Source organism: Grus americana, chromosome 2, assembly GCF_028858705.1.
Source record: "Grus americana isolate bGruAme1 chromosome 2, bGruAme1.mat, whole genome shotgun sequence".
Lineage (NCBI taxonomy): Eukaryota > Metazoa > Chordata > Aves > Gruiformes > Gruidae > Grus > Grus americana.
Genome location: NC_072853.1, coordinates 22,067,945 through 22,092,246, shown reverse-complemented (window position 1 = coordinate 22,092,246; position 24,302 = coordinate 22,067,945). Strand labels below are relative to the sequence as shown.

Here is a 24,302-nt window from a genome sequence, read left to right as displayed (position 1 = left end):
TCAGGCTTTTCTTTCTTTGATATTATGGTTCTGTCTTAGTGCTGTATATTTTCACTATTTTTACCTGACTACTATTTTAATAGAAAATTGAAATGTAAAAATAATATAGTTCCTTTTCTGATTCCTCTAAATGTACTTCATTAAAAATAATTCATAAGCTTATCACTTAGCCTTCTGAGAAACAATCATAAACTCCTTCTCATTACTTCCTAAAAGTATTTCTAAAACAATTACTGGTTTGGCGTCAGTGCCTTTGAGGCACATTGCCAGACCCATCTGGCAAGTATGATATTTTAACTAAGGGTCCAGGGCCCAGTGCTGGTCTTACTATTGCTTACTTAATACCTACCGTAAGATGATGCTCCAATGATTTGACATTGCCCATCTATCTGATTTTAAAGTTATTTGACCAAGCATCTGAACATTGTGGTTCACTGCTGTCACTGTACCTGCATGGTGTTCGTACTCAGTCTACAAAGTCCTATAAAGGTGCTACCTAAACAAGCTGGGAGATGTGACATTGGGTGACCTCTAGTAGGAAATAAACCTATATATTTCCCTACTGGGAGCCCGGTGCTTCCCACGCTGTAGCCATAATATAAGCACTATTCCTGTGGAGACCCAAGGTAAACAAGAGGAGCCTTTGCTCCAAACAAGCGTGGTGTGCAACGTGCACATCATCTCAGCAGGGAATTCTGGTCATAGACCTGTCCTCCCCAGGTCAGAAAAACAAAGTTGGCAGACTTGTGTTCAGAAAGATGTAAGCCAAGTTTCCTCACAATATATTTTCTTTTTATGATTGTCTTAGGTGTTCTGTATGCTTTTCTAATTTCCCCCAGAGGCCCAAAGTAACTCAAAGTCATTTTGTCAAAGTGACAGAAGTCAGACAGGCAAGATCACGATGTCCTAGATAATGTCTCTTTGGTTGAGGTAATTATGGCTTCAGATCTCTTGCTCGTGTCCGTTTAGCTCTCAGTCCCAGAAGATCAATTCAGAGAGATGCTGTGGGTTTGTGAGAATGTTAGCAGTGCCTATTCTGACCCTGATTTTTTGGAGTCCTCAAGCAACCTGAATTTACAAGGAATGAAGTAAACGTCAGAGCTGCTTTATTCTTTAGACGCCCGCTGCTACACACATTCACATAAGCAGTACAAGGAGCATGAGCATATCCACATCAGTACTAATCAAAGCACTACAGTCTTTCGTAAGTGAAGTACAGATGCAGCTATAGTGAAATCCATATTGACTACAGCAATTTATTTAAATAAAGCCCTTTCAGGACATCTGGCTCTTCCCTGTGTATTATGTGATTTACCCCTTAATGTAATCTCAGTAGCGCATCCTATCCAGTTCCTGCATGTCTATCTTTCAAAGTTTTCTAGCTGTCAAAGTGTTTTCTAAATAAGAAAATCTTCCTTAGACCTAATTTCAGTTTAGCAAGTAAAGATGATAAATCATGGTTCCTCTTATCCTGAGGCAATACAGGATGTCTCTTATCTCTATATATTTTTGAGAATTTCTGCCTTCAACTCTGAATTTTTTCTCACTTTCCAGACTTGATTTTATATTATTTCTCTGGTGGTTTTAGGTCTGGGACACATAGTGGGTTTAAAGTCTGGTTTATCAATTCACTGCCTGCTTCTCTTTTCATAGAGCTCTTTTCAGCCCTTCAAGGAAGGAATCTGGGCAGCGCTAAGCAAGCTTGCAGTATAGCTTGTGACTTAGTCAGCAGTGTTAATATAGAAAACAGAATGACTCCTCTCCTCCATCTCTGTTGGATGACTGTAATTCAACAGTGTGTTTGAAGAAACACATAACATTTAACTTTCAGATTAAGTACATGCAAGGTGCATTTCTGTAACAGACACTCTCAATTAAATCAGGTTGCCCACTGTCAGTTTTAATTTGGTGAGCTTGTTGTTACCCTGCTTTTACAAATGCAACTCCTCCTTTGCCAGGCTAGGTTCAAGAAGATGCTTTCTAAACTCAAAGATTTTGGATGTTATTCAAAACTGACTCTGTCTTTGTTTGGAATATACTTATTTTATTGCCAAGCCTTCAGAGCTCATATGGACTGCTTCTATTTACAAATTAATATCAAATTAATATGACAGCTGACTAATGCAAGACTTCTGGACCTCAGCTAGTTTTCTCACTAGCCTTCTTTTGAATTCACACATAGAAAATGGCTGGTTTAGTTCACTGTATCAAAGAAAGGGGTTTCTGCAAAGGTTCACTACTGTTAGCCGGGTAATACAGCTTTTCTGTAACTTTGTAAAGGAAAACTTGAAAGTTTATCAACAGTAGATGACTGCGAATATCACAAATTTTGTTATAAATTTAATATAATTTAATTTAAATTTAAAAGTTGCTGTAAATTTAAAAAATGTTATAAATTGTATTTTTAAATAAAAAAAAGACCAATTATTCTCTCAGAGATGATGACAACTTTTATCAAAAATCTCTGACACTCTGTGAGGAATTCAACTGCTAGCGTTTGGAAACAGTTACCTGTCACAGTGTTTTTTCTACATCACTCATTTGTTGTGGTAATGTCTGGTAAGTAACCCAATGACTTGATCCCAAATTATTTTGAAATTTATTCCTATTAAAAAAACCCCCACCATGCTAGGCATGATACAGAAAAAGCTATGCCTCTATTATATGCCTCTATTAATTTGTAATAATGAAGCAGTGTGCACAGCTTGATATCTAGCAGAGTGGGGAAGATCCAGTTCAAGTCAACCTAAGTACTGTAACAGGTGAGGTATTTCTGATTTATAATGAAAGAGACCTTTGAAACAGATACTTCATGTAAAAATATTGTCACTTTTATTTTGAGATGTGCACACAAGTTTTCTTTCAATAATAATATACATAACAGAATAGATTATAATCACTGCTTTATTGTTTCCCACCAACTTTCTTGTTATAATATCAATAAAATAAACCTAATAATTAAGTAAGTCCAGTAGCTATTAGAGAGTTATAACACAAATGAGTTAATAGGATAATTTTTGACCAAGTGAATCTCAGGAGACTAAGTCATTACAATTTTGAACCTGCAGTGTCTCTCTGATGTGAATTGGCAGATGAGTACGTGCGTTGGCTGGAAGCATTGTTCCCATGGAAATGTTATTTCCTACATCACAGCTGTCCCCATAATGCTGTTTTTGTTAAATTTCTTTGGCAAATTAATGAAATGAGAGCCTCTCCAAATGAGTTAAGAGGTCTATTAAGAATGGCATTAAAATTCCTCTCCTGCTTGTAGAAAGCTGTAAACAAAATCTTCAGCGGGCCTTCCAGTCTCGCAAGAGACACGTGTTAGAAAATATCTATTATAACAATTGAAAAATTGTTAAAATCCTTTCCCTAAGACATCACAGCACACAGCTGTACTCTACACTTGGCAAAGTGGATTTTTACTATTGCAGGTGCTTTATTTTCATTAGAGATTATTACCAGAGAACAAAGCTAAATGACAGGGAAGTAGTAATATTGACTTTGTATTGGGAAAAAAAGAAACCTGCAAGATCCACCAAATGACTTAAGTGTAAATCTGATTCTCCAATACATACACTTTTGACAGAGCAGCAAGATTATATGTTTTCATTTCCAATTCTGCTGTAAATAAGACTGCAAAAATACAAACAAAATCCTCAAAAATCCCACTAACAATATATGGTATAATGGATAGTATTGATATCTTCTCCTTCGCATTTAAAAATATGAATAATATTGTTTTAGTAAAATGTGGTTGTTGGTAAGTGAAAAACAAACACAATTAAGATTGTCATAACAGTTTTAGTCTATCATTCATACTTAGAATAGCATTTTTATTTATTCCTTGTAAAATAAGTGATTTTCTTCGTAATTTGTCAGTGATCATGGAGTCACTGGGTGTAAGGATTCTGTACTGCTCCCTCTGCTGCTTTCTGCCACAGACTGTCATGGTTCAGGGCCAGGCCCTGATTTAAAAGTCGATTTTATATAACATTAGCAGCACTTTACTCCTGCAGAACACCTGCTGATGTGATAGGTTAGTGGAAAGGGAAGAGGAAGTTTTTCTACATCTACCAACACAAAATGTCTGTCTTGTGGGTATGTTAGTGAGGAAGACGACAGAAGGAAGAGCAGGGAGAGGAAGAGATGGGAGAAAATGCTGGGTAAGAGTTATGGGTTATGGGCAATGACTGCTCAGTTCAGCGAGTGACTAGCTGAGCTACAGAGCTGGGGTTCCTGGCGCTGGGACTTATTCTGAGCTGGCAGATGGATTATGAAATTATTTAACAAATGAGATGCAGGGAAAGAGAAGTGTTCACCTCACAAGAGTCCGATTATTGTTTTGATACGTCAAAGAGAGAAAAATGAGATGGTGGCAGAGGATATCTGAACAGATCTGATCTGTGTTCTTTGAATGACCGTGTTGTCCTACAATTTAGATTTGGGCCTGTTCGTCATTTGTATTTCTTGCCTACGGAGAAAGACTGAGTCAGGGTATTTTCCTTGTTCAGCCTCTCTTGTTGCTGCCTGTTGGACTGCTTAATGTACAGAAAGAATGGACAGTACTGCCCTGTGCAACACCATAGGATGCCTGCAAAAATCTTAATGAGGTTCTTTAACCTGTGGGACTTCATAATTTCTTTTTATAGCAGTAACAGCTTTCAGGAGAGTCATTGTCTTTAGTTTCTCCATCCCAGTTCTGGTTGGTTTGTCACATATTGTAAATCTCAACAGGGATGATAAAGCACAAGGACTCCCAGGTGTCAGTGGGTTTTTTTTAGTTTGTGTTTTGTTTTGTTTTGTTTTGTTTTTTCTGGTCTAAACAAAAGGTTCCTGAGGAAATTTGGCACTTACTGTACTAATCAGCCAGTTTCTATAAAAAGTTTCTGTTTCCATAGTCAAGAATCTGACAAACTAGTGAGATGCCATCCGACTCTGCGACTGGTTCAAAAGCTGCAGCCAAATACTGCAGGACACAGGATGAGACTTTCTATTTGGTACATATGAAACAATGAGGTTTCAGTGTGTCTGTAACTGCTTTGTGGAAATTATAACAGCAGCCAACAATATTATCAATTAGTTCTAAAACTAGTATTTTCTTGTAAGATTATTAAACAACTTTAAAGCATGAATAAGCCAGAAATTGGGAGAGGTTGGATGAAGTTTCTGACTTGTTTTTTTATTTCTTAACATCCAAACATGTTGATTAAACCAAGTTTTAATCTGGAACCTGTTTATCTAGGATCTGGGGCACTTGCCCACACGACAGTCCATCTTACCTGGTGCAAGTTACCAGCTATACCATTGTATATAAAGTGGTTTCAAAGTAGTTTTTCTGCCTTTAGGGCAGGATCCTTTCACATTGTGAAATCATCCCTCTCCTCAACCAAAACCTCACAAACAGTTGCTTTCCTTCTTGGTCAGACATCAAGGAAATGGATGGTCTAAGCAGGAGATAGCAAGACTGAAGCAAAGATCTTACAGGACTTCTCTGCCTCCCTTCTGTGAGAATTTCCTAGGGCACTTTGCGGTATTCCCCTCTGGCTATGCATCAACTCCAGAAGCCATCCTTTTCCAAATAGCCAGTCCTAGGTACTGTATTTTGGGAGATTTTATCTGCCAGTGTTTTCTAATGTTTCTGTAATTCAACACAGATATTGACAAAATGGGGAGAAAAACAAGGTAGTTTCTGATTCTCTGCTATAGTAGGAGTCTGGAAAACCTTGACAGAAAATTTGATTCCAGAGAATAATTGCACTCCCTGTTTTGAAAACAAGTGGGTCTCTGCAAAGAGATCTTGAAGATTAATGTCTTTAAGAAATCCAGAAACTTAACACTGCATTTTCCAGAAGGCTATATATGAATAGAAATTTTGTACTTGCTTACTGTTTTTCTTTAAAAGTATACAGAAAAAGCTTACAGTCTAGAACTGGCCTGTAGAATATCAATGTGAGAACAATCTCAGATTTGTAGTATCATCAAGGAACTTAAGGCTCTGCCAATACCAATAAAGTAGACAGTGCCAAGACATAGTCTTAAGCACCAACCCATGATCAGCCATATTGTTTAAACAGTTTGTGTCCTCCTTATCATAGCTTTGCGCAGGACGCACAGATAACATGCCCCAGATTCAGTCCAGGCACAATTCAGGAGGCAGCATGAGTTGAGGTCTGTGTCCTCTAGGCAGCATGCCTGAGAATCACAGAATCATAGAATCATTTAGGTTGGAAAAGAGCTTTAAGATCATCAAGTCCAAACGTTAATCTAGCACTGCCAAGTCCAACCACTAAACCATGTCCCTAAGCACCACATCTACACGGCTTTTAAATTCCTCCAGGGATGGTGACTCAACCACTTCCCTGGGCAGCCTCTTCCAGTGCTTGACAAACCTTTTCGTGAAGACATTTTTCCTAATATCCAATCCAAACCTCCCCTGGTGCAACTGGAGGCCGTTTCCTCTTGTCCTATCACTTGGTACTTGGGAGAAGAGACCAACCCCCACCCGGCTACAACCTCCTTTCAGGTAGCTGTAGAGAGCCATAAGGTCTCCCCTCAGCCTCCTCTTCTCCAGGCTAAACAACCCCAGTTCCCTCAGCCGCTCCTCATCAGACTTGTGCTCTAGACCCTTCACCAGCTCCATTGCCCTTCTCTGGACACACTCCAGCACCTCAATGTCTTTCTTGGAGTGAGGGGCCCAAAACTGAACACAGCACTCGAGGTGGGGCCTCACCAGTGCCGGGTCCAGGGGGACAATCACTTCCCTAGTCCTGCTGGCCACACCATTTCTGATACAAGCCAGGATGCTGTTGGCCTTCCTGGCTACCTGGGCACACTGCTGGCTCATATTCAGCCAGCTGTCGACCACCACTCCCAGGTCCTTTTCCGCCGGGCAGCTTTCCAGCCACTCTTCCCCAAGCCTGTAGCATTGCATGGGGTTGTTGTGACCTAAGTGCAGGACCCAGCACTGAGCCTTGTTGAATCTCAAATTCTGCTTTAGCTTTGAGAAAACACTTTTTTGGGACGGATATAAGCTAGCTGTGTGTGTGCAGGCTGTCAAGGTCAGAGAACAGGCCTGAGCCATTTCATTAACCACTGTAGGTGTGGCACAGAGCTCTTCATGACAATAAGGACCATATTAAATTTCCTGTCATAGGTATCTTTCAGTCTGACTCCCCTCACTAATATCTGGTCCTTGGGGTTGTTGTACTCCACCATTGGCTTTAAATTACAAATATTTTTAGATGTCTTATTCTAATTTCTTTCCTAATGTGTTGTTTTTTTCTTGTTTGTTTTAAAGAACTTTCTGCTTTAGCTTCGAGAACTTATTAGTCTAAAATTTAGCCATAGTGTGGGTGGCAACAAACAGTTAAAGTTAAGAAAATGTACTGTAAAATACATAGGTAGCTGACATGCCCAACTTGATCCTGACTATCTGGAATAATTATCACTTGGGAAAATATAGATATGCTTAATACCTGTCTTGAGTTTGCTTTAAGTAGACTGTTTATGATCAGATTTCAGGGTCTGTTTTACACTTAGTGGTTATTAGTCATTTAACTTGCATTTGAGTATTCCCTCTGGTTGTTTGTGATGAGATTACAGAGGAATACTGTATTTTAGGAAAGGCATACAAAGTTCTCAAAATTGAGAAAAACTAGAAAAGAAAGTGATTGAAGTGAAGGACCAAGTGGAAAATCTTTCCTTTTTCTCTGTTCACCAGAAAACTGAAGCACCTGACTAGAGTTTCTAGCCTACTTATACAGACAGAGACCTGTCTGCGGTTCTCAGTGTCCTCAGGTGGTTTCCTGGATTTAGGGGTAACGCAGGAAGCAACGTGAGCTTTGCCCATTACCCTGCTCTTTGTTCTTATTTTGATCCTAATAAGGGTGATTATTATGTCATTGTTCACATGTGATTGGGATGAGCACAGTTAATTCTTTTATTTAATTTGTAGGGTTTTTTCCCCACCTGGTTGCATATTCTCTTTGCAGAGAATATTTTAAGATTAATATCTTATAAGGCACCTTGAGAACTCTGTTTTTAGTGCATTATCTATTCATTGACTTATATAATCTTATAAATTACTTTTATTTAATGTAATTTTTAAAGTATTGTTGTACATATTTAACTGGATGTGTGCGTGATTGTGTTTGTTTATATGCACACATAACTTCAATTTCTGTTTCCTGTTAAGAGAAAAAGTTGTAGGATTTACTCTGAAGTTCATCTTATATTTCTGTTACTTCAGAAAGGAACCAAACCTGACACAGCTCCCTATTTTTTCTGGGAATAATCCATTTCTGGCACTGTCAAAAGGCAGTCTGGGTAGAAGTAGAGCTTTGCTGGTGAGGATACCAAGCATCCACCAAGAATAAATAGTGAGTGAAGGTTTGGATGGCCCGAAAGGGTTCAGAGTGCCTATAAAGGAGGTGCTTGTGACCACTGCAGATTTACTATGAGGCACTATAAGCCACTCAGAACTCTCCTAGTACTGATTTCTCAAAGTGTTTTTGTTGAGAGGAATTAAAAAAAAAAAAAAGGTCTCTGTTATGTGATGGCTTTCTCCATATAGTGTTTGCTAGCTGGGAGCATAACAAAGATGCCTTCTCTGCTGCTTTTAGAAAGAGGGGGCAGGAAAACCCAAACCTTTAATTAAAGCAAATATTTCTAGAACTCTAATGGAAAAAAACAATGTTTTGTGAATGATCTTTCAATATTAGCCATTTGTACTAGTATTTGGTATGTCCACACAAATCTAAATCTCAGTCTCAATCCCTTTTTCCTTACTTGAATACTCTTTCCTACTTTTCTCAGTTGGTCAAAAGAACATGGCTCAATGAAGTCTACCTCATTGTTGGCAGGTGTACACAGCAAAGATTTATTTTGTGATACAGATGCCTTTAAACACCAAGTTTTTCTAATGCATAGTACTTCCATAGTTAACTGCACAGTGAAATTATAGCAAATTTGTTTGCATGCCAAACTTTTTAAGCACATCAGTTTCTTTAATATGGGTAATTATTGTAATCCATTGCATTTAAATGGAATTATACATCTTGGGAACTGACACATGAAGCACCTCAAAGACACATTAGACTCAGGAAATGGGAACTTTCTCCTCAGTGTAAGTTTTATGAGAAAACAGAATATTTCTGTTTTCACTACTATGACATAAGACCTTTCCTAAAATGTTAGTATCACTTAAAAGCAATGCCATAATTATTATTTCCTATTAGTAAATATGACAGGAACCCACTGATTTTCTGGATATCATTCTTGAAAAATGGATCACTGGAATAGGTTGCTCTGCAAGCAGTAAAAAATGTTACTTCCCCTATCAGTCTGTGCTGTGCAAATGAAGTCCCTTATGAAATAACAGAGATTCAGTAATGACTTACACTACAGTCTTTCCCCAAAGGGGCATTCAAAAGATCTCTTTCCAGGAATCTGTTTTCAAAACAGTTTTAGAAACTAAATAGCTCTAGTTTTCTACTCTTGTGTCAAATTTGAACTGATTTTAAAAAAAATATTGAAAAGAGAGAGACCTGACAGAAAACACAGTCACATTAATCATATTTCCTTGGAGAACTTGGGTTGAAAATAGAATTACTGGATAAGGGGCTCTAATTTTTTGATTCTTAGAAGAATTTTGCAGAAGATAAAGCTGAAGATACGAGCTCTTCCCAACACTGTTCTTCCTAGATCTCTCTAGTATTTCTCATATGCAAGGTAGTGTTGAAACTGAGAATTAGTTTCTCTGGCATCTCGTTTCTGTGAATCAATCCCTAAAGGTGCTAGTTTGAAAGAAAATAAAGCATATAATATATGTGTGTGTGTATATATATATATTTATATATCTAAGTTACTATAGTGCTAAAAAGCCCCAGAAATAGGGATCTACTTTTTTTTCCTTCCCTGCATTCCTCTTTACTCACTTCCTACCCCACTCCTGCCTTAGTGTTAAATGTACCAATGTGAGTCAGTGTGCGCCAACATAGAACAACAAAGAGAGTTCAAACAGGGTAAGAAAGAAACTGTCAGGTTACCACTGTGTTGCAGTCTTTTGTTATTGTCTGTCCAGGCAAGGCTGCTAAGTCTCTCTCTCAGCTTTGTTTTGTGCCTCTCCATCTCTTGATCCAAACTCTCCTTCATATTTTCCCCTTATACCTAACTTCCTTCAGAAGCACACCCAAGATTATTTTTTTTTTTTCATTTGATAGCAGAGGTCCATTTCTTCTATAAATTAGTTCTTATGTTTTCCTCTGGGTTGTGGCTTAACTTCAAGCATTTGGTGCCTTCATGCACATGCAGCTGTCAATTCAAGAGCAAAGCACTTTAGGGGTACCTCTCAAATATCTTCAGTAGCTGCATTGTTGTTCCAAATCTGACGCCTAATCCCATTTCCCCTTGAGTCAGTGGGAAGAGACCATTTGCTTTCAAGGGCACTGCATTAAATCCATAGATAAGTTTTGTGTGACAGAACATGTATTCTAAAAACTTCATAAAGAAGTAATAAACCCTTCATTTGTTTGAAATAGATTCAGGCCATTATAGGTAAGGGGAAAGGATTATGGTTATACCCACTAAAATTTACTCTAGAGCCATTTACTGAGTGGTAAAGCTCTAGGAACAGCGTTTGCATGTTTTTGAAAATCTGTTTAAAAAGTAGAAATATTCTTTGTTAGTCCTTACATACTGGTGATTTAACCCCACACTGCTGGTTGGGGACTTTTCAGTGAGATGCACTGTACTGAACAGAATAATAAAGGTTTAAGTTCTGTGCAAGAGCTTCACTGAAATAGAAACATTCCCTCTGTAGTCTCGGGCCCACATGTACTCCAGAGTTTCCAGGTCTGGATGTTTGGCCAGACACTACCAGTTAGATGTCAGGGCAAAATTTGGGTAGGTACTGCTGTCCTCACTGTAGATCGTCGTTTCCGTGCAAAGGAAAGATCCCTCAGCCTGGACCACTGGGAGATCAGGTCCCCTGGGGCATGGTGTGAAATGCTGCAGCAGATAATTTAGATGCAGCCATGGAGAGAGTGTAGAAGCGGTCTGTACATGAGTAAAAAAAGGTACATTAGAATTAAATTTCATTTATGAGTAATGAGTAATGCCGAAGAGAGGGAGCAAAAAACCTGCGGCTGTTCTTTACTGTGTAATTTCATCAAAATCACAGGATGACTGAGCTAAATCAGATTACTGAAAACATCCTTGAAATGTTTGAATGTTAGAAACCAAAGCTAGATTTCAGACTGATATCCTTTTCCACTCAGTATTGAATCAAGTATCTGTTTCCCAGAGGAATATAGATTATCTGTGTGTATATGTGTGAGACAAAGAGGGACACACCACTGATTGTAGAACTTAAATTTCCCAAGGAAAAAATGTATATACGATATACTGATGTATTAATTCTTCGATATGCTTTGCTGGCAATGTATTTTAAGATGATCAGTAAACAGGAACTTGTTATTTAAAACAAAATTTTGATGAGTCAAGTATGTTTACGGGAGACCAAACAGGAACCTAGAATTAAAGTTGCTCCTATTTACCTCTCAAAAACCAAACCCTACCTGTGTGAATTAGCTGCTTTTACCCTCCAGGCTCCCAAAACCTCCCATCTGAAACCTGTCCTTTTCTGTCTTCCCCTTTTTACTCTTCTTTGTCTGCGCTGTTTATCCATCCACTGGCTGACAGTGTCTTTACATCCAAAATGCAAAGCAGACAGATGGGCGCCTCAGGAAAGAACATGACCAAGAGCACCAGCATCGGCGGGGACATGTACACACTGGAGAAGAATGATGGCAGCCAGTCGGACACGGCAGTGGGCACTGTTGGCGGTGGCAGCAAAAAGAGACGCTCCAGCATCGGTGCAAAGATGGTCGCCATCGTGGGTCTCTCGCGAAAAAGCCGTAGCACGTCACAACTCAGCCAAACTGGTAGGAACCAGAATTTTTCTTCCCCTCTCAAATTATCATTTAGATGTACATAATATATATGTATTACTGTTTAATCACTTGGATATCCTGTCGAAATTGCCTAATCAACAATATTCTATGGAATGAAGAAAATGGTCACACATCCTTTTTCCTCTGGACATTTACTAAAACCTTTATTTTATTTTTTTTTTAGCAAAGATCCTTTTCAGGTTGGACTGAGGCTTTTTTTTTCTGCTTGCTGGAACCTGCTTAATACACTTAATTCCTTGCTTCTCAGGAGCCAACATGAGCTGTTGTACCTCTGTCTGGGGGGAATCCTTACTGCGAGTTTGTGAAGGGTTGCTGAAATGTTGCAAAACTCCTTTGCTTTTGTCACAAATGCCGTTTGCATATTTCAATAGGTTTGGTTTTTTTCACATTTGAACATACAATCTTATTTTGAAATGAAACAATTTTCCTGAACAAAATGATGGTATAACTTATTACTTTAATACAACTGTTTTATTGATTTTTAATTAATTCCTTTTCAGCCAACAAGTGTATTCACCATCAGTAGAAATTTTCCTCATTTCTGTTCATCTCAGTTAAAATTTGATACTGAAATTTTCTACCTAGGAAAAATGGAGAGTTTTTCTGCTTTGATACCTAAAGGATTTAAAATCTCATGCATTTTTTTTCCTATTCCTCCTATTTCAGGGAAAATCCATATAATGCACTCTGAAAAGCTCTCATTGTCAATTAAGGAAGTTCTATAGGACAAGTGTATATTACATGGGAAGAGATTACTTGTATTTAAATGACATTTATATAAAAAAAGTGTTTAAGCAATTAACATAGTTATATATTTATATATTTCAAGGTATATACATAAGATATATTGTATGTACAGTATTTAAGCAAAACCGTTGTAACATCGTATGGTTCAACATAAGTTTGTAGTGTTCAGCCGTGTGTGGTCCCACCTGAAGGTCTCCATTGTGCTAACCACCATTCAAACATCGATTAGAAATTTTTCAGTTCTCTGGAAAGTTTGCAGTTTATATCATGAAGCCAAAGTGTTAAGAGTTTTAATGTACAGGTAAATGGAGCAAACCGATGATTTGCAATGTCAGAAATTGCGGTAAATTTTGTAAGTAAACTTTGGTAGGAGAAGGACTTAAAGTACCTGGAAAGAGTAGAAGTAAAAAAGAGGGGAAAAGATTACGCAAGAGGGGGAACAGTGCAGAAGAAGGAGGAATACAGAAAGAGAGCAGGGAGCTTGAGTGTGCGTCTTACTGAATGCAATATGAGGCAGGAGGAAATGAAGAAGAGGGGAAAGAACATGTATAGTGAAAGCTCTGAATAGCATGCAGACACTGATGACTCCATCAGTAGGTAAATCTTTGCAGCAGTCTCATGTTTTACCAACTCACTTGTGGGTTATGAAAATGGCAGTTTAATAAGCATTTCTGTTTTCTCTGAGTTCAAATGAATGTGAGGCAAAGGATGAAGTCATCTTTATACAGGTCTGGGAAGTGTCTGGTTGGGCAAGAAAAAAACTTAGCCACTTGCTTATCTAGAAATCTAAATTTTGCTTGTGTGATAGTAGATAGGTATGTAACTGTATTGATGTATTTGAATATCAAGTCAAATACAATGCACTACATTACTAGTTCTGATCTAATCTGGTCTCTCGTACTGTAAGAGATAGTAAATGAAGGATATAATCTCTTTGTATACTGTTCAAGTATGTCTCAGCACTAGAGAGATTCTGTACTGTGTGGCTTGCCTAGATTTGATTTAAATACCGCGCTGTCTTAGTTATTTGGGACTTTTAATCTGAAGCTTTTCTGTCTGTTATATCCAATCAGTTGCCCAACAACTGAATAGATGCTCAAGCCAGAGACAAATGTGAAATGTAACTCTTTCAAAAGTATGCAAGGTGTCTTGACCCACTGACTGTGAATGGAGTGTTCTGAAAACTCTTGAATAAGGATCTGTATTTCAGCGCTGCTAGAGGAGCAGCAGAAAGCAGGGGAGCGGGCACTGCTCTGGCCAGCAGCCCTTCTCCCTCGGCTGCTCCCTGGCAGAGGTCTGTGCTCAGCGCTGGTCTGTGCCTGGCCCCGACAAAAGCAGCCAGTGCACCTCCTGCTGCCTTCTTCTGAAAAGGCCGCTTGTGTATCGGTTGGATATGGCTTGTTTTGTAGAGCTGTCACCGCACACCAGCTCCTGCTGCCCTATTTGACAGTGCTCCTGAGGGGCCTTGTCTGGTGGCCGCAGGTGGCTGCACCTAACAGGACAGGCACATGCGTCACTTCTTAAGTAGTTGGGTCATGCAAGCGTGCTGGTCATATGGTGAGCAAGCCTGTGGCCACATGTCAGCCCTGGATGAAGTATGTGTACGGTGCTGGGTCGCCAGTGGTACAAGGTGATGGCCTGCTGGGTGGGCGTGGTTACATCATGAAGTGTTTTGCATATCTTTAGCATCCATCAGCACATCTTAAAGAAAACATTGGACACCAGTGTTACACATGAACACCAGAGGTTTAAAACTTGCAGTTAATGCATTTAATGAATTTATAAATTTCCCTGGTTTATCTCATCATGTTCCTGTTTTCAGATGGTGCGTGCCTGCACAAGGAGTTGTGTATTGGTACAAGCATTGATACAAGGGCTGGGAATCAAACACTGATGTGCTGTAGACATCCTGTAAGTAAAGTCTTCTGGAACTGAGAGGCAGGGAATACTCAGCTGGCAAGGCACTTGTACTGCCTAGAAATTGGTCAAAGTATAAAGGGTTCTTACATAGTTTCTGAAGAAATGATGTCATTCAATTGATCAGCTAAGTATGTCTTTACATACCAGGCTTGACAGAGCATACCGATATCATGAGATAACAATACTACTTTTATAGAAAATTGTGATCGTATTTATAGTAACTAGGCTTTTATAAACTGTGTGTTCATATGAAGTCAGTGAAGAAATGCCCATCAGTATCTCTGAAACTTTTTCAAGTGTTTTGTAAAGCATAATTGTATTTCAGTGGTTTTCTTCATTCATATTTTATAACTAAATCCATGCCAGAAATTTTTTTGAAAGTAGGTCATCATAACTGCTTTCAGGACTGTGAATCAGGCTCACAATAAATGCCTTAAAAGGTCTGTTTTTACTGTCTTTTCAAATTAATTTTATGTTATTTCTTGTTATTTGGCATAGCATTAAGAGACTGACACTCAAAATACATACAACAAAGTATTTTTTATTCTGGTCTGTAGTTCTTTTAGTGTATTCAGGCAGGAACAGTTTGGGGTTTTGTGGATAAAGGGTATATTGATTTGGTGTTACAGGTGGGAGAAAAAGGAGTAATTGTTGTTATTATTATTAATAATAATAATAAACTAACAATGGTATTTGGATTTCATTCAGCTATGGCTAGTGTATATTCTGTGTTTGAAGGCCTCCAGAGAGAGAATTGAATACATCTGAAACATGACAAAAACCTGAATACACAATGCTCTTTTCTCATCAGACATATACAGTCTTAAATGCCTAGAAAATTGCTAATCCAGTAACTGCTGAGCAAGCCCATCAAGGGTAATTTATGAGAGTGGAATAATAATTCAAGAAGTTGAAAAGATCTGACCTCATTTACATAGGCACGAGGAACTGATCGTTGCAGATTGTCATAGCAAAAGAATCCAAATCCATTACATGAAAACCTCTTAAGTGCTGCTCTGTGGATCACTATTGTTATGGGAAAAGAGCGAGCAGAAAAAATGTCAGTGTTAAGACCATGGGAATACAGAAAACATTAATAAAAATAGATAAGACTCCTTCTCTGGTTTCCGTTTGGGCTTAAAGGAGAGTTGCAATTTATTTTTTAAAAAGTTCATGTTCCTTTCAACAATATGTATCACTGCTGTGATATTTCTTTCCTATTACTTGATTTAATGAAAATTTTAAGTGTGAGAATATACAGGATCAGTATTTTGTGAATGGATTTTATTTCAAAGCAATTTAGAAAACCAACCAACCAACCAACCAACCAAAGAGCCTGGAAATTCCTGCAATTTCTTTAACCTTGGAATCAACTAATGGTTAGATGACACAAAAATAATTTTATTTAAGGTAACTTTTACTTACGATAAGACTTTAGTAAAAGACAAGATACTATAGAGTAGAGTGGCAAGGTAAATAAGAATTTATTTTAGTTCTGGTTCCTGTACCTTTTCAGCGCTACAAAAAATAGCTAAATAAATATTCCCTACACTTGAGTCAAGCAATCATTCCTAGAAGCTAACATTTGGTGGCTTAGAAAGTGTTTATATGGCAATCTTCAGGTCCTGATTCCACAGGCATTCTTCCTAGTGGAAAAGCTGGCTTTCTTTACAGAGGGAAATAAAATACAAAATGCAAATCCCAAGCAGCACCTTAACAGTGTTTGCTTAGCTGTTCATATATGGAATGCAATCTTCTTCCTGCAGGACAGCCCTGAAGGAACTGATGGTCAGGCTTGCATACAGGTGCAGACCTGTAACTCTCGGTTATATTTCGTTAATGAGTGAAGTCTTTGCCCTCCTCTAATGACACGATCTCAGAGCTCCCTTTCAACTTACATGCACTGTCTCTGGCAGGTGGATACCTAAGTGTCTTGGCTTCCCTTATTTAGCTGACATTTCTCCTTTAGCTGGGAAAATATTTTGTCTTTTCTTTAGTTAGCCAAGACCTACTGTGTTTGTAGACTGGCCATATCCAAAAGCCTACTCAGTTTAATTTATGTTTTCAAGACTTTTTTTAGAATCTGGACCACACCACGGACCATACATACTAAAACATTTCCTCTGTGTACATACATTCAGTTGCATGTAAGAATCCAGTGCGTTCTCAGAGACTGAGTCCCATGACGTCTTTGGGTATATGACCACAGTAGATGACGTGTTAAAACAGATGACAAAAAGCATGTAATGACATGAGACTGACCGGTGCGGTAGTGGCTGCAGAGAGGTGTAACCATGTGTTTGAATAGCAATAAACTGTGTGTGTCTCTCTAGAGTATTACTCCAAGGTACAGTACTCTGGAGGGCCCTGCAGACGTAAACCTAGGAGACGATGCTGGGGGTCAACTGATGCTGCCTGAATCTCAGTTTCTCTGTGGTGACATGTTGCTCCATGAGAGCTAATTACTCTTTCTAACAGGAGAATTCTCCCAAGATAAAAGTTGTAGGAAAGCATTGGAAAACCATGCAAGGTCAACCAAGACATAGACAAGTATTAAAATCTATTAAGATCTCATTAAAACAAAAAAAGCTGCTTTTTTTTTTTTTTAATGACCAAGATATAGGTTGTCCCTCCTTTAGCAGGAAGGCAAACTTTGGCAAGATGCCCCATGTAGCGTGAAGCTACAAGGCTGTAAAAGTAGAGTTTTGGGACTGTGTCATGGTGTTCTGAGGTCAGATAATATTCTTTATTATTTTGGTGGGGTTAAACTATGCCATTGCATTCTTGAATTTATATTTCTCTGTAGAAAAAAGCACAAAAATCAGTTGATTCAGTGCAAATTAAATGATGATCGCTCTTGAGAGAATTAAATAACATTCATCAGAAAGAGGCACTTCTGTTTTAACAAATTCCGGAGAGGTCCAAAGGGTAACCCCAGTGAAATAAGGTTAAAGTATTTTGAAATTTTGATATTTTATGTCTACATCTTTTCTTAGAAGAAATGTAAGAAAAGTAGGTCTCTCAGAGCAAAACGTTTGAGTGGAATTTTATTTTCTCTGTGTGTTAAAAGGCAAATTTTGTATTCTATATGGTTTATAGGGTGTCTAAAGTGCAGTATTCATTAGTAGAAGAGTCTCAGTAATGTCTGTCATGAACCAACCATGTAGCTGGTAGAGCAATTTCCTCAGTTACTGGAATAACTGAAGGGTATCTGCTGGGAACATTGGTCTTGGCCTTGTATGGAATTTCACATTTCTCAATTCAAAGTTTGGATTCATATTAAAACCAGTCTTCTGCCACACATAGAGTACATATGTTTCCTATTAAAAAGAAGATGATTAATCACTTCCAACAGTCATAACTAAAGGAGAAACTACATTGATTTCCTTTCATTGTCTAAAATGAGGTAGAATATGGTAAACAAACAACTTACTGAACTAAAAGTGTGTTTGTTTTCATAATATACAATGTTATTTTCTATCCCTAGAATTAATTTCTGTGGCCAAAATGGCAACTGAAATTATCATTCACTACTTTTAATCTGGTCATGTATTTTAACTTTTTTTAAAAATCATATATATAAATCAGGTGATTTGAAGCAAGCTATTTGTCTGGGGTTTTATTTCCTCTCCTATTCCAGAGATAGATTGCTAATGTTAATAAATTGCTTGAACGTGTAGTATTATACTTGTATCAGTATTCTTGATGTGTAATCTGATTTAGTTTCAAAATAAATCCATATTACATTGATAGAAATATAGGATTAGCAGTTGACAAGAGATTAAGGCCAATTTGTCCTACTGATTAATTGAGAATCGTGACCTGAATCCTTTACCAAAGAGAAAGTACCATTGTAACAAATACATTACCAAGAGCATTAATCAGCTTTTCCTAAATAAACTCTAGAGAGTATGCTAATAAATAAATAGACTCTAGTTGCAAACTAAAAAGGCTGACCACACAGGCTTTTAGATATATTTTTCTAAGGTGATAGATTTTTGTTTTAAAATTCTTTTCTTCCACATGTAGGAAAAGACTAGGAAAGAAGATAAAGCAGTACAAAAATTATGCAACTCTCCTCAATGGATTTTCTGTAGAGGAGGGGTAGGTATATGTTTGAGTCCTCATATTTTCATAAAGCTTCTGTGAGAGACGAGTGTAGTGAAAAGAGATATATAGCTGGGGTGTCAGAACTGAACTCCAGGCAGTGCTAGCTATGATCTTATAGAAGTCCTCTGGAAGACACTTCTCACACACAAAGTGTGGGAGGCACCTTATGCCATATATAAGCAGAAATTCCAGGCAGATGAGAAGGAAATCCTGTGATGAGACTAGGAAATAAGAATAAAAGGCTTAATTCTGGGACAAAATGTGCAGATCATGTACACCAACTCAGCAATACTGCCCCAGTAATGAATTACTCATTGAACTTCCTCTCTGTAATATGTAGTTACCAAGTCAGTGAGATACACACCTGTGAGATATCCAGCTGCTGTGGTAGAAGTAAAACTAAATCCCCCTGGTTTTAGGCATTTATAAGAATAAAAACCTCTACAAATATTTCTAAAAATTATTTTCTGTGTTGCCAACCTTCTCCTTAAAAAGCAACTTACTTATATTACCACTTGATCTCATTAATAAGGGAAAAAAAGGAAAAAGCTATAAGTGAGATCAGAACATTTAGCTTGACCTTCCACAAGTTTTTTTTTTTTCTTTCCATAATTAGAGGTAAAAATAGAGAAAGAAATGTAGGGTGATCTTTCTTGGTAAGAATACTGCTAAGCTATCTTTTCTTATTCAGTGCAGAATTCTCCTAAGATCCCTGCTAAAAAAATTATACATCTCATCAAAAAACTTTAAAGCTGTTTTATTTTTGTTTTCACAGTAAACAAGATTTTTCTTTGTGTTATTACATAAGGAAAACCCATCAAAGTCCTTCCTGAATTAATTCAGTCTGGATATCATTGCTTTTTTAGGCTATGTGAGAGCTATTCAACAGAATAATTTAGGCTTTCCTTAAGAAAGTTTCAATTTGAAAACTGCTTTTGGGATTTTATAGAATCATAGAATCATTTTCTTTGGAAAAGACCTTTAAAATCATCAAGTCCAGCCGTTAATCTAGCACTGCCAAGTCCAACCACTAAACCATGTCCCTAAGCACCACATCTACATGGCTTTCAAATTCCTCCAGGGATGGTGATTCAACCACTTCCCTGGGCAGCCTCTTCCAGTGCTTGACAACCCTTTTGGTGAAGACATTTTTTTTAATATCTAATCTAAACCTCCCCTGGTGCAACTTGACGCTGTTTCCTCTTGTCCTATCACTTGGTACTTGGGAGAAGAGACCAACCCCCACCTGGCTACAACCTCCTTTCAGGTAGCTGTAGAGAGCCATAAGGTCTCCCCTCAGCCTCCTCTTCTCCAGGCTAAACAACCCCAGTTCCCTCAGCCGCTCCTCATCAGACTTGTGCTCTAGACCCTTCACCAGCTCCATTGCCCTTCTCTGGACACACTCCAGCACCTCAATGTCTTTCTTGGAGTGAGGGGCCCAAAACTGAACACAGCACTCGAGGTGGGGCCTCACCAGTGCCGGGTCCAGGGGGACAATCACTTCCCTAGTCCTGCTGGCCACACCATTTCTGATACAAGCCAGGATGCTGTTGGCCTTCTTGGCCACCTGGGCACACTGCTGGCTCATGTTCAGCCAGCTGTCGACCACCACTCCCAGGTCCTTTTCTGCTGGGCAGCTTTCCAGCCACTCTTCCCCAAGCCTGTAGCGTTGCATGGAGTTGTTGTGACCTAAGTGCAGGACCCAGCACTGAGCCTTTAAGATTTCCTTCTTGAAGAATGTCCAGCCTTCCTGGACTCCTTTGCCCTTCAGCACTGCCTCCCAAGGGACTCTGCCAACCAAGCTCCTAAACAGGCCAAAGTCTGCTCTCTGAAAGTCCAAGATAGCAGTTCTGCTGACCGCCCCTCCCTACTTCTTTGAGGATCGAAAGCTCTATCATTTCATGATTGCTTATAATCCCTTAGTTAACATGCAATATTATATAGCTGAATTTCTTGTTGGATATTCTGTGAAAGAGGGCTCTGACTTCATCCTACTGAAACTTGAGAGTGAAAAGGACTTTATAGGGCAATTTCATACTTTTACTCTGGCAATTATGCAGTTTTCAGTTTGCCTGAAATGTCTAGGATATTTATGTGTAGTTACAGTTCTGTGTATCTATGTAGTTTATACTTTAGGGAAGAAAATTCAGTTTAATTTTTTCCAGTTGAAATAATTTTTCTAGTATTGTCAAATTTTTACATAGCCACCTGAATGACTACTATTTGTATTGTTCCAGAAGGATAACACTCATCTACACATTGCTCTATGAACCACCTTCACTAAATAATGATGTGCCGTGAAGGGAGTTTTAGTTAGATCTCCAAAGGCCAGCAGGAAATGGTTGTTGCACTTTGCTCTTGGGCAGTTATCAGAAGCATTGTTTTAGCACCAAAAATAAATACATATGACATTTATATTTACAGATTCATTAGGACTGCATCTTTTTTTTAATTAAAATTTCATAATAATACAGGTTTTCCTTCTTTGTACTAAAACAGAATGCAATATTGAAGGTCCTTTAGCAAGACATATCTCAATATTGAATTTATGTCTTTAACACTACCCATACCATCAGCAATACTATTAATACCCTTTTGATAAATGATTTGTTTTTCCTAAGGATAGAAAGTAATTTATAAAATAATTACCTGAAAGTAAAAAATCATGAAGTGAAGTAAAGGTGCTATTAGATTCATGCTTTGCAGACTAATTCAGAATAGCTCTCTGGCCTCAACTGGTATGCAACTTATGTGGATGTTGCAGAATTAAAAAAGCTTTTTCGTGCACTTTCATATTGCCCATTTCAGCTGGCTGTTGTATGCCTGTATTATAAATAAGAGTAATCTGTGCTCTCCATAGGACAAAATGGGAAGGTAAACATTACAATACTTCCACTTTTTAACACCATACAAGATATAAAACTCATGGGAAATCATGCAGATACTGAGAATACAGTTGTGTGGGCTCTTCATACTTCTGGACTCTTCATGCTGATGTCCCTCATAATGAACTGGGATATGCCTCCTAGGCATCTCCAGACCATTTAGATTGGCTTTGTCTTCCATGGAAGAAGTGTGATGATACTATCACTCAAAACTTGTATGTGCCACTAACAGAAAACTCTTACAGGAGAAATGATATTAACAACAGAATAATTAGCTAAGTGTAGCAGTGAGGATTCGCAGAAAATACACAAGCAACCATTGGATCAGGAAGCTGAACCCTCTACTCACAAACAAATCACCACAACCACTAGCCTACAGTCACAGCTCTCCCACCAATGCTTCATTTGGCCTATTGGGTCTTCCTTTTTTTCTTTTTTTGGGTGCTAGCAAAACTTCAGTTTGAAAAATAGTGTCTGTCAGGTATGTGTCAGATGGTGTGTGCCAGGTACTCTCGGAAAAAGTGGGAAATGTTTTAGTCTTCTCCAGCAGGGGAGGGTGTCTGAACTGAGATCTCCCTCCATCATGGATACAGCCTCTTGGTTGCAATATAAAACTGAGAGTCAGTTTCTGCTTCTCTAGAGATGCAATAAAAGAAAGCAGTGGCCAAAACTACATTTCTTGAGCAAAGTCCTGTAGCTGCAGTTTGTAACACTTACCAGAGTTGTCCCTGAGGCAGAATGTGCAGGACCTGCGTTTTCTGAATGTTCATGTGTAGGATAGGTCCCTGTCATCTCCATGCTGGCAAGAGTCAGTAGCTTCTCAATATGCACAGAATCAAAATTAGAGGGAAAAATAGGATAAAAAGGCTGATTTGGGGGAACTTAGGCACCACCTGGGCTACGAGCAGGATTTTTCAGGTTTATTTCTTTGGAATGAGATGGCAAATTCCTGTGCATTTTAGGCACTTGTATCCATTTTTCAACCATTTTTAATTCATATCTGACCTTTGCAGTCTGTAGAGAGAAGTGAGACAAACATGGGTGAGGACAAGAGAGGAACAGAAAAGAGAAGTTACCTGCGATCAGAAGTCGTCAACGGAGAGCCAGAATATAAGCCTAAAACTTGTCAAGTCCCTATTCCATGCTTTAGCAACACAACAAAAAAGAATTTGTGAAATTATCTTTTCTGTCCTTCTCGGTGTACATCACAAGTGCATCTAAATTCAGTGGAAACTTGAGAAACTAGGTCAAAGAGTGCACTGGTGAACTGTATATTTTTGCTACATTTTTTTTATATTTTAGTAGTTTACAACTGAGGAATTGCTCCAAGATTTTTCTTAAATGTCAGTACAGGTTTTGTTACTGCATTTTAATTACTGCTTAAACAAAGTGATAGCATTTTCTCTAATACCGTTAAGCATATGTGAGTTCAGTTAAACTCTCTCTTCCTGCTCAGGGAATATATTAAGGAGCAAAAAATTGTCACTGGGAACATGTCACAGAAGGAAAAAAACATGCAGGTTGTTCTCATTCCTAATGGAGCATGTTTAGGAAAAGGTGAATGATTCCTTAACAGAGGCAAAAATTTATTTGTTTCCTCATCAGCTAAATAATTTGTGTATGGTTCTTTGTGCATTTGCATAAGATGAACATAACCTTTGGGAGATATTTTCTTAGCAGTGCTACTTCTTATTGTAAAGTAATCAAAACATAGTCTCCTTAACATTGGGAGGGGGTTTGTCTTTTTATAACTATTTTTAGGAGTTTTTCCTATGCTTGAAAGTGCTGGTGTGAATGACATTGAATTTTTTTACTGGCATAATCTTTTCATTACAATATGAAATGTTTAACTATATATGTTATCTTATATGAATTAAAAATCTGCTCCAAAAGTTACATTCAGATTTTATCCCATTTTGTAACTATAGTACTCTAATATTTAGGTTTTGCCATTGTCTAGGTAGAATTCAGTGCCAGCAAAAATTATTTTTAGCTCAGTCTATGAAATCACATTGAGACTTAACTGAAAATATTCACAGTAATAAGTACTCTTCTTGTTACTACTTGCTGCAGTAGAACCTGTCAAGAACAAATTTGTACTGTGAAGGAAAAATTACTTCCCTGTGATTAACTAAATTAATTATTAGTTACCAACATTATTGAGCTTTTTATAAGGCAGATATCTTAAGTATTTTTCAAAATGTAAAATTAATGCAATATTTAGTGTGAAACCTGCCATGATTAAGGCAGTGCCATTTTTAACTAATATATTAAGTGGAAAAGATAACATAGTAACACCTCACAAAATAAAACTGATTTTTATAGAAACTGTAATGTAGATGTTCTAAAATCTATAAATTACATGTTCTAGCAAGGCAATATTCTATTTTTGTTTTAATATAGCATATATGTTATGAGATATGAACATCAGAAAATTCTTTACAGATCTGTTTTAATAACTGAATTTACTCATTGATATCTGAATTTTATCAGTAACAATTACCTTCTTTTTGCAATAAGCATTCATATAAAACATTAAGACTTGATTAAATGTCAACATTTTATAATTTTGACATCACTTTTTAAATATTTGTTTTAATATTTTCAGTCTTTCAAGACTACAGAAGATTGGACAGTATTTTTGAAACTTTAAGCTCACAGTTTG

General features: G+C 37.8%; 1 protein-coding gene across 50 annotated transcripts in view; it reads left to right on the top strand.

Annotated features, from left to right (window-relative positions):
• RIMS2 (regulating synaptic membrane exocytosis 2) overlaps positions 1 to 24,302 on the top strand; it is a 502,429-nt gene that overhangs the window by 430,544 nt on the left and 47,583 nt on the right. For 43 of the 50 annotated variants that reach the window (XM_054816636.1, XM_054816622.1, XM_054816632.1 and 40 more), the window contains one exon: positions 11,704 to 11,945. The exons of 6 other annotated variants lie outside the window; for them this stretch is intronic. In XM_054816636.1, the coding sequence (XP_054672611.1) occupies positions 11,704 to 11,945 (242 nt within the window). The remainder of the gene's footprint in view (positions 1 to 11,703; positions 11,946 to 24,302) is intronic. One more of the 50 variants, XM_054816620.1, reaches the window with a different exon arrangement.